This window comes from Bufo gargarizans, chromosome 8 (assembly GCF_014858855.1).
Source record: "Bufo gargarizans isolate SCDJY-AF-19 chromosome 8, ASM1485885v1, whole genome shotgun sequence".
NCBI classification, from domain to species: domain Eukaryota; kingdom Metazoa; phylum Chordata; class Amphibia; order Anura; family Bufonidae; genus Bufo; species Bufo gargarizans.
In genome coordinates, this window is record NC_058087.1 from 144,525,996 (window position 1) to 144,542,094 (window position 16,099).

The window sequence follows — 16,099 nt, forward strand, 5'->3', positions numbered from 1 at the left end:
ATTCCTCTTCTCTTGTAAGCTCATAGATTGCTTTTTTCCAGATCAGGTCTCAGGTCAGTGTCCCTGCAATGCTACAGAGTTAGAAAACCAAGTCATACACAGAAATCCTTTAGCCCAAGTATATACAGTATATGTAACTTCAAAACCTAATATAGTAATAGTTTGTTAATTCATAAAATATATCATAGGCCTATTGAGGATTGCTGTGGTAGTCCCAGACCTTGTGCCATCTTCTCAGGGCCTGTGCCTTTCCCCTGATTTCACATACTGATTGTGGGTTGGAAAGCTCAAATGATTTCCATGCAATCTAATGACCGCTGAAGCCAGTCATTAGCTGAAGCGGTGGATGTGAACAGTGCGTCATCTGAGCGCTATAGTTATGTAGAGGGTGCAGTCACAACTCAACCCCTGATCCTGGGGTACCGATTATAGGACTTGCATATTACATAAGGGGACAACAGCGCTATTAGTGGTGTGGAGGTGCAATCACATGCTGACTTGACAATCAAATCAGGCTACACAGAGCTATCTCATGATGCAAGTGAATGCTTTAGAATATGTAGGGGTGTTATACAGCTGTTTAGGTAGGGAGCCCATACAAGCAAATAAGCTGTGAGTTATACATCTCTGCATTGTGATATTATCTAAAGAATTGTATGAATGCACTTCTTCTTAAAGATGCACTCTGGGACAAACTAATATACTGTGTTATGCCTAATGCAGGGCCTGATAGGGCGGAGCAGAGAATTGCACAAGTTGAAAGACCACCAAGGACAGGTCATGCTCCGCCCCCTTGGGGCCTGTACTAGGTTCTACATAATATAGCAGTTTTTCCTTGTGTTTTCTTTAAAGGGGTTGTGCTATGATTGATGTAATAAAATGAAAAAACATCATATAGTACATGACAATACCTTTCTAACATGGCCAGAACCAGCCCTGTACCTCACATGGATCCAGAGATCTTCCCATTCATTGCTTCACTTTCTCTGCTAGATTATCTTCAGCCTGGCAGCTCATGGGGCATGTCCTTTCTGCTGCAGCTCTCTCTCTCTCTGTAACTGCTAAAGCTTCTAACAGAACACATGGTCTAGGCCAGTGATGGCTAACCTTGGCACTCCAGCTGTGGTAAAACTACAACTCCCAAGATGCCCCGATTGCTTGGCTGCTCTCAGAACTCTATGGGAGTCGTAGTTTCACCACAGCTGGGGTGCCAAGGTTAGCCATCACTGGTCTAGGCAGTTGTAGATTTAAATAAGGAAAATAACAAACAGCAGGTGGCGCTATACAGATACAATTTATTGCATAGCTCCCTGGCTATACCAAATTTTTTATTACATGCAATTACAAAAGTAATCAGATCCAGGTGCTGGTTTGAAAACTGTAGAATATGTTTCGTGACACAATCCCTTTAATTCTCATTAGCAAAGGTGTAATAATCATAGGAAGAGTAGTGAGAACTGCGATATACAGGGTTTTTAACCCCTGTGGCAATTGTTTTTAGCTATGAAAAGGTTGCCTTGGGTTAATTGTGGTGTAATCTGTGTGCTTGGAGTATGTTATCTATGGCGGCGGGGCTAGAGGAAATGGAGAGAAGTAATAAGTATAATAATTAGCAGATAACCCGTGTTTAGCCGCATGACTCAGGAACTCTGACGGCTGCTTCACCTTCATTTCTAATAATCTGCTATTCAGATGAAACCATTTGTCAGGTTTTAGAGGCTAATGAATTGAACATGACATATGTCGCTGCCATCACAGATTCAATTACATAGGAAGCAGTTAAAGTCGGGAGACGTGCTCTTCCATCCTCAAAATACTCACTTGTAATGAGCAAGGTTTGAAGTATAAATAGTAAGTGAAGTAAGGTCTGATTTTACAGTGCACCAATGAAACTGTAATGAGCATCTTGAAAACAGGTATTTTCCTCCCAGCATGTGCGGCTGGGCTGATTTACAGCCAGGTGAGGTCAAAAACCGGACCGGGTTTTGGCAGCACCTGGCTGTCCTTAAATAGGCAGCTGGGCTCAGAAGCGAGCTCTCTATGTTAGGATCTGGGAACCTTGTGTCTGGATGAAGGCTTGCTACCTGTTTGGCATGAAAACAGGTTGGTGCTGCTATCAACAAGGACTCTTTGAGGCAAAATTGCCGCATGGTGTGAATTACCACCAACACCGCAATGTGACTTTTTGTTTTAATATGACTGCTTGTTTTGTCACTTGCCTAAAGTGTGAATAAAACACTGAACTGTTTGATCCAAAGAACTTGTTGTTGCCTCTATACAGCGTCCGCTAATCCTGTCTGCCAGAGTGAAACACCACAATATATATAATGTACTTTAAAGAGGTTCTCCGGACTTGGAGCCCATAGCCACTATGGCCCTCCTGTGCCCCTTAACAAATAAAACACCCCTCACTCACCTGTCCGTAGTCCTGCGCTGATCTGTTCCTCGAAGAACCAGGAAGCGGCTTGGTCTTGCTCCCACTCTGGCCAATCAGCAGTCACATTAGTCAAGTGATGCATCATTCAAGTGGATGTGACCACTGAGTCCCGTGATTGGCTGCAGCAGTCACTTCCAGCAGCATGCCACATCCATCCTAGAAATATGCCACAAATGTTGAGATAGGAATACCCCTTTAATTTTCTAATATATTTTGGGGGAGATTTATCAATACTGGTGTAAAGGAAAACTGGCTTAGTTGCCCATAGCAACCAAACCAATCAGATTGAGACTTTTCATTTTCTAAAGGAGATCTGAAAAATGAAAGGTGGAATCTGATTGGTTGCTAGAGGCAACTAGGACAGTTTTCATTTGCACCAGTTTTGATAAATCTCTCTGGCTGTGTTTCCATTTCTCACCATTTTCGGGATATGGACAAACCCTAAACATACCCAGTCCTGCTCTCGGTGAAGAAGTTAACACAATGGGGCAGATCAAAACTGGTGCAAAGGAAACTGCTTTAGTTGCCCATAAGAACCAATCAGATTCCACCTTTCATTTTTCAGAGCTCTTTTCGAAAATAAAAGGTGGAATCTGATTGGTTGCTATGGGCAACTAAGCCAGTTCTACTTCACACCAGTTTTGATAAATCTCCCTCAGCTCTGTGAGCTAAACACATCAGCCATAATAGCAAAGATCTGGTATTCTGTTACAATGGGTTAGTTCACAGAGCATTACAAGTCTATCTGTTTGGGGAAGGACTAGGAACATGAGTGTAAGTAGAGCAGTGCAAGTATGCATGCTGGGAGTTGTAGTTTCACAACAGCTGGAGTGCCGGAGGTGGCCTACCCCTGGGCCAGACCCATGATGGTCAGTAGGGGAAGCTGGCCTATCGTCTGCCACAGTGCCTTATTATGTGACTACTACCTCTGCACCTCCTACTGAAGTCTCTCCCCTGATTAAAACTGGATTGTCCTTTTCAGAGGTGAATCTGGTGCTGGGAAGACAGAGAATACCAAGAAGGTCATCCAGTACCTGGCCGTGGTCGCCTCCTCACACAAGGGAAAGAAAGACACCACCATCACTGTAAGTAGGGGCCATTAATAATGTATCCCTGATCTACAAAGCTACTGATGTATGGTAACACTCAACAAGCCCCCCACAAGGGAGGAGCGAGGACGGGAACATTGCCTCTCCGGTCGTCTGTTCTCCTGCCAAGTAGCTGACATATTAAGAATACACAGCTACATTTCAGCGCTTGTGTTTATGCATAGCTTAGGTCTGTTTAATAGACTTTGTGTCGTGTCCGGCTGAGAGTGTCCCTTAAAGCATTGAGTGTAATATTCCTCCAGTTAAGGCCTCATGCACGCAACCGTATATGGTCTGCACCCGATCCTCATTATTTGCGGATCGGAGGGGGACCCATTCATTTCAATGGGGCCGCAAAAGATGCAGACGGCACACTATAGTCTGTCCGCATCTGTATGTCTGTTTCTCGACCCCGCAAAAAAGACCACATGCACACAACCGTATTTATTTTGCAGCCGCAAAATACGGATACTGTCCCCATTGCATCTGCACACTCATTGACTTCAGTAGGTCAGCGGTCCACATTTTACGGCCAAGTATAGACGTTCTTTTTTTTGCTGAAGTTACTCAAAAAGAATAGAAAAAAAGATGGACAGCATCTGTATTTGGCAGGTCTACAATTTGCGGCCCTCAAAACAAATACGGTGGTGTGCACGAGACCTTAAATGCCATCAGTCAGATTTGTACCTAGGACACTGGCTGACCTGTTACATGTGCGCTTGCCTGGCCTTGTCAATTAAAGTAGAGAGGCCGCGGCAGTTGCAGAGAGAGCAGAGCCTCTAGGTGTAACGGCTCCGCTCCTAATGCACCTAGAGGCTCGTTTGCATATACTAAAGCATCATTTTTCTCAGCAATGCGGACACATATGAACATGGGACCAACACAGATGCCTTCAGCTGCCAAGCACACATGTAACAGGTCAGCCGGTTTCATAGATACAAAACTGCTGACAGATGCCCTTTAATGGCATTATTTACTGTAAGTTGTTTCTGGAGAGGCGCAGTATTTTGCAGAGTATTTAATGCTGGCCCAATATCGAAATTGTACTATTTAATATTGAGAAATATACAAATCAACATTTATCATTACAAGGCGTATTCCCAGCTCAACCATCCATGGTGGAGATCGAAATACCCATCATAATCAGCGACCTAAGGAGTCCGGGTGACAGAGCAGGCTGCGCGATCCTGTTTCTGTAACTCCCATAGTAGTTTCTGTAACCCCAGCCACCTCTGGGATGAGATGGGAATACCCCTTTATATATTAGTATGCATACTACGGGCCTTAGTGAAGTTGTTAAATATTCTCATAATTCTTTTCTCAATTATATTATCCCTGTTTCTGGTAAAGTTGGTTGACAATCAATATGGCTAACTATTACAGCTGCCATAAGACCTGGCTTTCCCAGACTTTGAATACAAATCTGCCTATACAGTAGTACGTAATACCCATAACTATGCTGAAAGCTGGATGAAGTCCAGGATTTCCCATAAGCAGATCACCAGTGTATATTATCTAGACCAGTGATGCCCAACCTGTGGCCCTTTAACTGTTGTAAAACTACAAATCCCACCATGCCCTGCTATAAGCTGATAGCTGTAGGTTGTCCAGGCATGCTGGGAGTTATAGTTTTGCAACAGCTGGAGGGCCACAGGTTGGGCATCCCTAAGTTAGGCCTCATGCACACGGCCGTTGTGTGGCCATTCCGTGCATTGGGGACCGCAATTTCGGTCCCCAATGCACGGGCCCCATCAACTTGAATGGGTCCGTGATCCGTCTGCACAGTAAAAAAAAAATAGAACAAGTTGCCGGATTACGGACCTGTTCAAGTAAATAGGTCCACATCCATGGTGCAGGGTGCACACGGCTGGTGCCCGTGTATTGAGGACCCGCTGTATGCGGGCCTCAATACAGCCACAGCCGGGCAACGGCTGTGTGCATGAGGCCTTAGACATTCTGCTGTAGAAACCAGCAATAAAAATGTTGCTGGGATTTGTCAGCTAATCCAGATGCAGAGTACTTCCATTGTGATTTAAAGAGGGCCTGTCACTTCTCCTGACATGTTTAGGAAGAAGAGGATATGTCCGGGTTCAGCTCCTTTAATTCGCAGCTTGTCGGAGGGAAATCGAAGCCAATAATAAACATGCTGTGGATTTTATAAACCACAGAATGTATTTTATTCCGCTCTGATATTTTCATATGAATGACGTATAATAATATACTGTAAATAGTATAATATATTATATAAAATAAATAATATACCATATTATACAATACATTTCCCCTATAGCAGTCAAATGTAGTTTTATATGGACAGACCCAGGCTGGGCCCCATTACTCTGGCAGGAACTCCTGAATGAAGGAAGAGGATCCCGAGTGGGCAATCCCCCATGATGCAACTCCTTTAAAAAATAACTAAAATATAACTAAAATGGGATCTTTTCACAGTATTTCAAATGCAAATGATATGAATAGAGATACATGAGCCATATACTACTGCCTAAATGCATTTTTACCCTAATTCTCTGCTTTCCAAGATGGACTGATGAGACTATTCGTTCTCAAGTGTTTACCTCTTGTTTCCTTCTGTTAATTCTTTATTTAACATAGCGAAAAGTCTTTTCTGCCATTTCTGTTTCTGACATTTATTTTACCACATTATTCAACTACAGCAAGGCCCATCTTTTGCTTACGTGAGTAAAGAGATTGTGCAGTGTGTGTGTGTTAGCACAGAGTGGACATTTGCATGCTATTGTTGCACTCAGAACCAGTGAAGTAGAGATGATGATGATGGCGGTGATATCCTATTGTATCACACCGTGAAATGCAACAATAGCACTCGGGATTGACACCAACCGGTCCGTGAATGAGCTCTGACTAGTGCAGAACTGTGATTGTCAACCAGATCGTCAGGACTGTCCAAAAATGTGAACAAAAATCTACAAAGTGATGTACTATAATGGGTAGCGATGAAAATATAAAGGAATATAATACCACCCAATTGAGATCATTTGTATAGAAGTGGCTGACAATCATGGATCCGTAGTCAAACCTCATACAGTCCTTTGTGTGTTTTTGATACCTTTTGGTTAACATTTTCGACAACAGCTTGAATATGGAAAGTCAAGGAACTGAGGGAGAAATTTAACAGATCTGCTGCGAATATGTAGTGGGATTGCAATATAGTGTGCACCTCCTATAGTGATGCTTTAAAGTGCCGTGCATGCCTGCATGATCCCCTGATTGCTGTTCCTTTTGTTTTTTTATCGAATATTAACAAATAATGGATATAAAGCAAAGTACATTAAAATATAGTTTTAGGGTGAGGCTGCTCACATCATTCTCTGATTCTAAGAAGAAAGTACCGGTATTTTTAATTTTGGAGAGTTGAAATAGTATGGCTGATGCTACACCTAGACTTTTTGTAGCATTCTATTGATTTTAAATAGAATCTGTCACCCCGATTTTGGAACATTACAGAAATAGATGACCAGTACTGTGGAGTCCGGATCACAATTTTTTTTTTTCTACTGTCCCCTCCCCCCCGCTCCACAAAGCTCCATTGAAATACATTGTCAGGACCCCTGTGCAATCGCGCATGAGTCCACTAAAAAATAGTGATTTGGACTCCTTTTTTGCAGTACTATTCGTGTATTGCTGTAAATAGTCCAAAATCGGGTTGACCGATTCCCTTTAAAGAAGACCTGTCACCTCTCCTGACATATCTATTTAGTAAATAATTGTTATCCTGCTAGCTCTGTGCCCCCTATAGATATTCCCTTGCCGCATAGCTGGCATGCAGCCTCAGTCATATAAGGATAGGAGCATGTGCCACAGCACCATGTTAACTGCACCCCTTATTGTTACTGGCCACAGCTTCTATGATGTAAGAGCAGGTTATCTAATTGGCCTGAGCTAACGATGCAAAAGATGTTCACATAGCAGTGCTCACTGCACCCTGTCCCTACGCTAGGGCCACATGGTACCTACGCAGCGGTGCCACCCTGCAGCTATATCCCATGTTGTCCCATGGAGAAGTGTATTCCAAAAAGTAGCTACCTATACCATTGAGTCTAATGAGGTGGAGGATGTTTCTTGGCTGAAACATCAGTTTATTCTATATAATGTTGTATTCCTTGGTAGATAGCCCAAGAAAATAAAATTTAAAGCATCCGCACACATTATACCAGTGCCTAAATTTTTCCATGAAACACTTTTGCCCTCCAACTGCATGGCGTGCTGTGTACACATTCAGATTCTTATTACACTGCTTGTATATCTGTGCATGCAAAATCAATGATGATATTCCAAAGACATTGATTTTTTTGTTCCTGTTGCAGGCTAAGCATCGCTGCATTCAGCATTATTCCTTACCAATAATGTGGAATGCAGGAGCAAACATTCAGACAAAAGAGGGGTTAAGCAGGGCTGCTTCAAAGCTTGGTGATGTGCATTGCCTCTTAACATGGCTCAATGCGAAGTGTAGGTCAGAAGATAAGAAGATCCTGGGGGGTTCTTGTCTGAAATTAGTTTTTGCCAGGAATACCAATCATTCATCTGTGGGCTTGTGCCAAGTCCAATCAGGGCATCTCTAATGATACTTAGCAGATGCTACGCTTGGTCTTTGATCTATGGACGTTACAGTACTTACTGTATTATAGCGGCTGCTCTAGACTTCATGCTACAATAGAGTTCTTAATTGCAATCCGCCAGCACATCAAGCAATTCCCTCAAAGGAATAAGTGACCTTTGACCGCCCATTTAAGCTCAAATATTATAGGTATTTCAGGCTATAACCTTAACCTAGTTGCATGAATGTATCCATCAGTTTGATCTGTTGATTTCTGTTCCTAATGTTGCATGCTATGGATTCCAGGGAGAGTTGGAAAAGCAGCTTCTTCAAGCCAATCCCATCCTTGAAGCTTTTGGTAACGCCAAAACTGTGAAAAATGACAACTCATCCCGATTTGTAAGTATCCGGCAAGAACTTTCTAAGATCATTTTGGTTGAAAAATATGAAAAATACAAAAAAAAAAGTATTCCAAAAGTAATATATTCTTATTTGTTAGGAAGAGACTGATACTGTCACGTATGTAAGCACACATTCCCAGGTCCCATAGATCATTGTGTGCTATAATGCTTAGAAAAAGAAATTGCCTTTCCATGCCCATTGCCGTCCTTGTCATATTATGTTAATTTCTCTTTGCCCAGCATGGCCCTGGTATAATAAAAACAGTCTCACTGGTTTTAGTAATCACTCAAGCGATGAGATCTGGTGAAGGAGCACCAAAGTAGTCACCGGGAACTTAGGTGCAACTTCATTGACCTCTCCTTAGCTCTGCCCACATTTCCCTGTATCTATAATGAAAAAATATTAATGCAGAATTAGTACTGGCTCAAATTCTGAAGAATTTGGATGATGTTTCAGGCATCTGAGACAATAATTTTTCTGAAATAGACTAATTATTATAAATGTAATAATGTAGTAATGATCGTAGGTGCTAGTTAATGATAAAGCATATATTTAAGTTAGATGCAAAGCAGACACGTAAAGCTATTCATAGATCCAGTAATGTACCTCAAAATACAAGCAGGCAGATTGAATTGTTTATAGATCCAGTGCTATAACCAAATAAACAGGCAGACAGAAGGAACCCTCCATAGATCCAGTGCTATACCCCAAAATACACACAGCCAGAAGGAACCCTCCATAGATCCAGTGCTATACCCCAATAAAGAGGCAGCCAGAAGGAACCCGCCAATAGATCCAGTGCTATAACCAAATAAACAGGCAGACAGAAGGAACCTTCCATAGATCCAGTGCTGTAACCCAACATACGAACAGCCAGAAACCACCCCTTTGAAGATCCAGTGCTATAACCCAATGTACAGACAGAAGGAATCCCCCATAGATCCAGTGCTGTAACCCAACGTACAGACAGTCAGAAGGAACTCTTCATGGAATATTGCTTTAAACCAACACACAGACAGACATAAGGAACCCTCCTCAGATCCAGTGCTATAACCCAACATACAGACAGACAGAAGGAGCCGTCCATAGATCCTGCATTATAACCCAACACACAGAAGGAACTCTTCATGTGTCATTGATTTAACCCAACACACAGATATACAGAAGGAACCCTCCATAGATCCAGTGCTATAACCCAACACACAGATATACAGAAGGAACCCTCCATAGATCCAGTGCTATAACCCAACATACAGGCAGACAGAAGGAACGCTTCACAGATCATTGCTATTACCGAAAAAGCAGGATGACAGAAGAGACTCTTTGTGATCCAGTAAAAATACCATATAACCTATATAGGTACTACAGGGGCCCCGGCACCAATGGTCAGAATCCATGCCACAGTGAAAAATACTGCTGAATTAAAATTAAATTTGTCTCCTGAACCCAGTGTAACATTAAAATACAACTGCAGTAAGAGAAAGGACTGTGCAGGTTATATTCACTTTGTCAAGTGCCTCACCAACAACTAGGGAGCGCCTCACTAATGAGGCCCATCTCACAGTTTATACTGCTTTAGGATAGCATGGTAGTATGCTATTGCAGAGTTATGACAAAGCATCTCCTTTAAAGGGAACCCGTCATCAACTTTATGCTGATCTCACTGAGGGCAGCAAAAAATAGTGACAGAAATGCTGATTTCAGCGGAGTGTCACTCATGAGCTAGAAGTAAGTGGTTGCTGAGAACCAGCATCATAATCATTGCAGCCCAGGCCTTGAAAAGAGTCAAATCTACCTGAGAAGAGTCCTGGTTATCCATAATCTCCCGCTCTCTCGCCCATCTGCTGATGATTGGCAGTTCTCTCCTAGAGAGAAAGGGAGAAAACTCGGTAGAAGACTGTAAATCATTAGCAAGTGGGCAGGAGAGCAGGACTTCATGAATAAACAGGACTCTTCTCAGGTGGCCGGGACTCTTTTCCAGGCCCAGTCTGCAATGATTGTGATGTTGGTTCTCAGCAACCACTTAGGGTGGGTTCACACTAGTGTTAGGGATTCCGTTAGGGCTTTCCGTTATAACATGGTTATAATGGAAAATAACGGAATGCATAAGACGGAAGGACGAATCCGTTCTTCTGCCCATAGACTTGTATTATGACGGAATGCAAAACAGAAGCCTTTAAAAGGCATTCCGTTTGCTTTCCGTCCTAATAGAAGTCTATGGGAATCAAAACAGATCAGTTTAGATCCCGTTATGCAAGACGGAAAACAAAGTCCTGTCCAGACGGATCTGTTTTGATTCCCATAGACTTTTATTAGGACAGAAAACAAATGGAATGCCTTTTTAAAGGCTTCCGTTTTGCATTCTGTCTGGGCATTCTGTTCTTTTCCGTTATAACTATGTTATAACAGAAAGCCATAGCGGAATCCCTAACGCTAGTGTGACCCACCCTTACTTTTAACTTATAAATGACAGACCACTGAAATCAACTCACCTCTACTTTATTCTGCCGTTAGTATGGACGGCATAAAGTGGATGACAGGTTCACTTTAATATTTCTATGTCAATATTTGCTGGTTGTTTACATGACATTGGATAAATACATTGTAACAACTTGTTACTTTCTTTCTATTATTTGTATAGGGTAAATTTATTCGTATAAACTTTGATGTTTCTGGATTCATCGTTGGAGCAAACATCGAAACTTGTATCCTTGCCTGCTGCAGATGAACACAGCGAGCTAGATAAACATGTAGGATTTAAATGTCTAAGTTAGGCAAATATCCACAGGGGAGAGCTATAAACATCTAGAAATGTGAACACTGTTTACAGAGATACTAAAAGTTCCGTTTCTTCAAGTCCAAGTGGTACTTATCCCAGCGACTGCCTTGGGCCAAAGGATTCTTTACTTTGAATTAAATCACCCTGTCTTGACGTCTCGGTTCTTATGACATAATCAGTTAGGCCGAGTTCACATCTGCGTTGACTTTTACATAGTGGTTTTATCAGAGGAATACAGAAAAAATGGACCAGTTCAAACGGATTGAATAACGAGTAGAAATTTTACACCTTCCATCCTGTTATTGATTGACTTCAATGTCAAAACAAAAAACGGAAAGCTCCTTTCCATCAACTTTCCATTATTTAGGGGTGTAAAAAAGTCCTACAGACACTACTTTTTCTCCCATCAAAAATAACAGACACATGACAGAACAGAGTCAAACTGAGCATAACTGAATGCTTCCGCTAATATTACCATGAAATCAATGGTAATATTAGCGGGAGCATTTTTTTTTTTTTTTTCTTTTTTATAACCGAATAGAACAAACTGACATGAACATAGCCTTACTCTTTTGTTGTAGCCAATTTTATTTAAAAAAACTGCAAAATTTTAGTAATATTAGGGAAAGGTTAAGTAGCTAAAGGTGTTGTCCTCAGGATAGGTCATCAGTATCTGACTGGTAATTGTCCAACATCCGGAACCCCTGCTGATCAGCTGTTTGATGAGTGCCGTAACCTCTTCCTAGACTGGTGTGCTAGACGCAGCTATGTCCCATTCTAGTGAATGAAGCTGAGCTGCAATACCAAGAACAGCCGCTATCCACTGTGCTTGATAAGCTAAGAGGAGGCCGCAACACTCACTGGAGCACCGCAGCCTGATCAGCTGATCGATGGGGATTCCAGAAGTCAGTTGGTTTGATCCTTGCTATGGGGCTCTTACTTCTCTATGTACACCACTGCTGATGACCTATGCTAAGGATAGGTCATCAGTACTGAACACTAGGACAACCCCTTAAAATTGCATTTATAGTCTTTTTTTTTATGAAATTGGTGTCACATTTTTAAAAATGCTAATTTGCAGCAGTCAGCAGAGAAGTAGAGATTATAAGAGGAATTCACGTAATATAGCAAGCCTGCCACTCACATATACAATTGACGTCTATCTATCTGACTTATGGTTAGGCAGAGGTCTCCCTTTTTCTTTAGAAGTATTTAGCAGATCAGAAGCCCTCATCAGTTCTTCATATGCTGCACCGATCTCATCTGAAGGCCACATCATGGCAAACGTTAAAATGAAGCCCTGGTGGGATTTTAAACGGCGGCATCTTAAAGGCAAAATATGCTGAGTGTTCCTTAAAGGGGTACTCCTATTATATAATGTTATGGCATACCAGTGGTATATACGATAACATTATGATTGATCAGGTTCTCCCATTGACCACCAAAATGAAGGAGGTCGCTGGCACAGTTGGAGGCCGGGAGTCGGGGGCGTAGCTAAAGGCTTGTGTGCCCTGGTGTAAGGGTTCAGCTTGGACCCCCCCTTCCCTCAGTGATCTGTGCCCAGAGGCAGGGAAGCACATAGCCTACGTGCTGCCTGAGGCAAAAATTTAAACGGCACCCTCCCATGCCAAATTATTGACCTAACCCCTTCCCTCCAGCCAGAGGTGTAACTTGACCTGCCTGCACTTTCTATAATGCCAGTGTATGTGGCACAGGGATCTTTGGGCCCCTTCAGGTTCCTGGGCCCGGTAGTGACGGCTACCTCTGCAACCACTATAGCTATATCCCTGCCGGGAGTGCTGCCGGGCAAGGAAAACCTTTGAAGGAGCCATAGTACTTAACTAGTATTATAGTCGCTTCATTGGTGGGGTCCCAGAGGTAAGGTCCAAATTGGCAAGTTTTGGTTTATCCTACTTATATGGTAATAGTTTAAAAACCCATTTAATTGCTAAAAAGGATAACTATAACAAGTTGAACACTGGTATGCAGACCGTCAAACAGGGAATAAATCAGTCACTCATCTCTGAATGTTGGCTGCTGAGCTGGAAGCATTGCTCTGAAATGTTAGGTGCAGAGGTTAAATCCGAGCAGACCATTCCATATAAGGGCTAACAGGATTTTGGCATAATGTGTCACCGTATAAACAAGCCCTACATTCCAGCTGGTGTTCCATCAACTTATCTTTAAAAGTGGTTTTCTGTTGATGCAATGTTTGGTTCTTTAATAATGAAACAGATTTGCTTGAAAAATCTCGTGCTATCCGGCAAGCTAAAGACGAGAGAACGTTCCACATATTTTACTATTTGCTTCAAGGAGCTAAGCCTGCATGGAAGGGTAGGTAGTGTGCGTGCATAGCCATCTGTCCATTAAAGGGGTCATGCTATGATTTGATGTGGAATATTAAAATCAGACATAATATAGTAAATGACAATACCTTTCTAACAAGGCCAGAACCAGCCCTGTACCTCACATGGATCCAGAGATCTCCACAGTCACTGCTCCAGTTGCTCTGCTAGATTATCTTCAGCCTGGCAGCTCAGGGGTTGTGTCCTTTCTGCTGCAGCTCTCTCCCTGGAACTGCCACAGCTTCTAACAGAACATATGGCCGGTGGCAGTTGTAGATTTAAACTGAGCAAGTTCGACCAGCTCAGAGAGACGGACAAAAAAATAAGGAAAAGAACAAACAGCAGGTGGCGCTATACAGATACATTTTATTGAATAACTCAGTGGCTATACAAATTTTTTAATTATATGGAATTACAAAAGTATTCAGATCCAGGTGCTGGTTTGAAAGATGTAGATTATGTTTTTGTGACACAACCCCTTTAAAATGAGTACTGGGACCCATCCATCAAGAATGTTGGTGGAATGGTACCCTACAAGAGTGTCAGCCACATTGCCCCCACAATAGTGTGAATCACCATGCTCGTATATTTACCGCAGTTGATTCTTGTAGTCTTCTTTCCTGAGAAGTCAAAATTTAGCATCCAGTCAATCAACAACTGGAAAACCCTTTTAGGGTTCGTCAACACGTGATGTAAATTGCAATGGAAAATCGGCAATTTGGAAAACCCCTTTAGGGTTCATCCACATCCTATATACATTGTAATGGGGGGAAAAATCTGTTGGGGATTTGTGGCGAATTCGATTACAAAATCTGCATGTTTTAGAGTGGATTTTGTCACTAGTTTTCTAGCAAATTTGCTGTGGATTTCACCCATTAAGTGACATGCTACAACTTTGAAATCCTTGTCACAGATCAATTCCCACTTGAAATCCACACCAATATTTTTTCCACTGCATGGGGATGAGATTTGTTAAAATCTCATCCACATGTTGCTACTGAGAGGAGTTTTTTCCTTGACATACTCTTAAAGGGTTTGTTCGTCTTCTGTGGGGGGTTTTTGGAAGACCTTCCCTCGTCACCGGATCTGCAGAGAGAAGCATACTTACCTGCTGCTGGGTCCTGGCTTCCACGCTAACTCGCTACTACTGCAGCGCTCAGGTCCCCTGCTGTCTACATGTGGTTTAATAGCACTGCAGCCAGTGACTGGTCACTGCAGTGTCCTCCGCGCTTGCATCACATCAGTTGGTTATGGGATGCAAGGTGGGCAGGTCACCACTGTGGCCAGTCATTGGCTGCAGCAGTGTTAAATCAGATGTTTATAGCGGGGGCAGGAAATCCAAGCAGCCAGGACCCAGCAGCAGTCCGACCAAGAGGAAGGCGTCTGTCAAAAGACCCCCAGAAAATGAACAACCTATTTAATATTTTCTACATGTAAAAATGCATAGTCCAGCAGAGGTATATGTTGTATGATCTGCCATCAGAGGAAGTAACCACAGGTAGTTCCTGGTTATTGCCATCGCCAAACATTTACTACCTGGTGCCACTCAAGCAATTGCATTCTCAATAATGACCAAACGTCAGTAAATAGATTTCTGCCTGGCTGCTTTCTTGAAACAACCAGGTCCCACATAAATGAGAGGGGCACCAATGGCAAAAGTGAAAACATGCCCTATCTGTTTGTTGGTTAAAGCCACCCCAACTTCCATTATGAGGAAGGTTGGACTTGGCACCTTTACCCCTCTGCCCTACTGTTTCTTGTAGGATATAAAGGCCCAAATTAATTTTTATTTGCTAACATCATGGCAACTTTGGTGATACTTCTCACAGGGGAAATGGATAGAGCATCATAACAGAAGCTAGATTGGCTCTGTACACCTGCAAAATAATATCATATAATAATCGACCCCTTGGTAATAACCTTCCATAACGCATACCTATATGCTTTTCTGTTTTCAGAGGATTTACTACTGGAAGGCTTTGGAAATTACACCTTCTTTTCGCATGGTTATGTACCCGTTCCCTCACAGGATGATGGAGACATGTTCCAGGAGACTTTGGAGGCCATGGAAATCATGGGATTCAATGAAGAGGAACAGCTATGTAAGAGTTCATCCCAACCTACTAACCTGCAGCTTCCATAACCTCTAACGACTTTAGAGAATAGAAAATTCTAAGTATTCTAATGCTTTGCTTTTGAAAGACCAGAGGGCCACATCTCCAAACATTATGGGAAATGGTCCCATGTAAATGCAGTTGTCTTGAGCTAAACCCAACATAACAATTTATGGCAATTATAGTAAGTTGTTCGGGTTTGAAGTCTCCAAAATCGCCAATTAAACTAATCTTAGGAATATGAAGCGCTCATCCTTAATATCAAGGCTGGCATTTTTAATACTGTAAGCTTTAACCCCTTGCCAATGGTCCAAACAATATAGGGAAATCTATTTCAAAAGTCCTTTATTCTTAACACAATTAC

At 42.3% G+C, this 16,099-nt stretch overlaps 1 protein-coding gene across 3 annotated transcripts in view; it reads left to right on the plus strand.

Moving 5' to 3' along the window:
- MYH11 (myosin heavy chain 11) overlaps nt 1–16,099 on the plus strand; it is an 86,262-nt gene that overhangs the window by 40,941 nt on the left and 29,222 nt on the right. For 2 of the 3 annotated variants that reach the window (XM_044302724.1, XM_044302727.1), the window contains exons 5-10: nt 3,420–3,522; nt 6,198–6,218; nt 8,402–8,494; nt 11,139–11,202; nt 13,512–13,610; nt 15,580–15,723. In XM_044302724.1, the coding sequence (XP_044158659.1) occupies nt 3,420–3,522; nt 6,198–6,218; nt 8,402–8,494; nt 11,139–11,202; nt 13,512–13,610; nt 15,580–15,723 (524 nt within the window). The remainder of the gene's footprint in view (nt 1–3,419; nt 3,523–6,197; nt 6,219–8,401; nt 8,495–11,138; nt 11,203–13,511; nt 13,611–15,579; nt 15,724–16,099) is intronic. The other variant, XM_044302726.1, reaches the window with a different exon arrangement.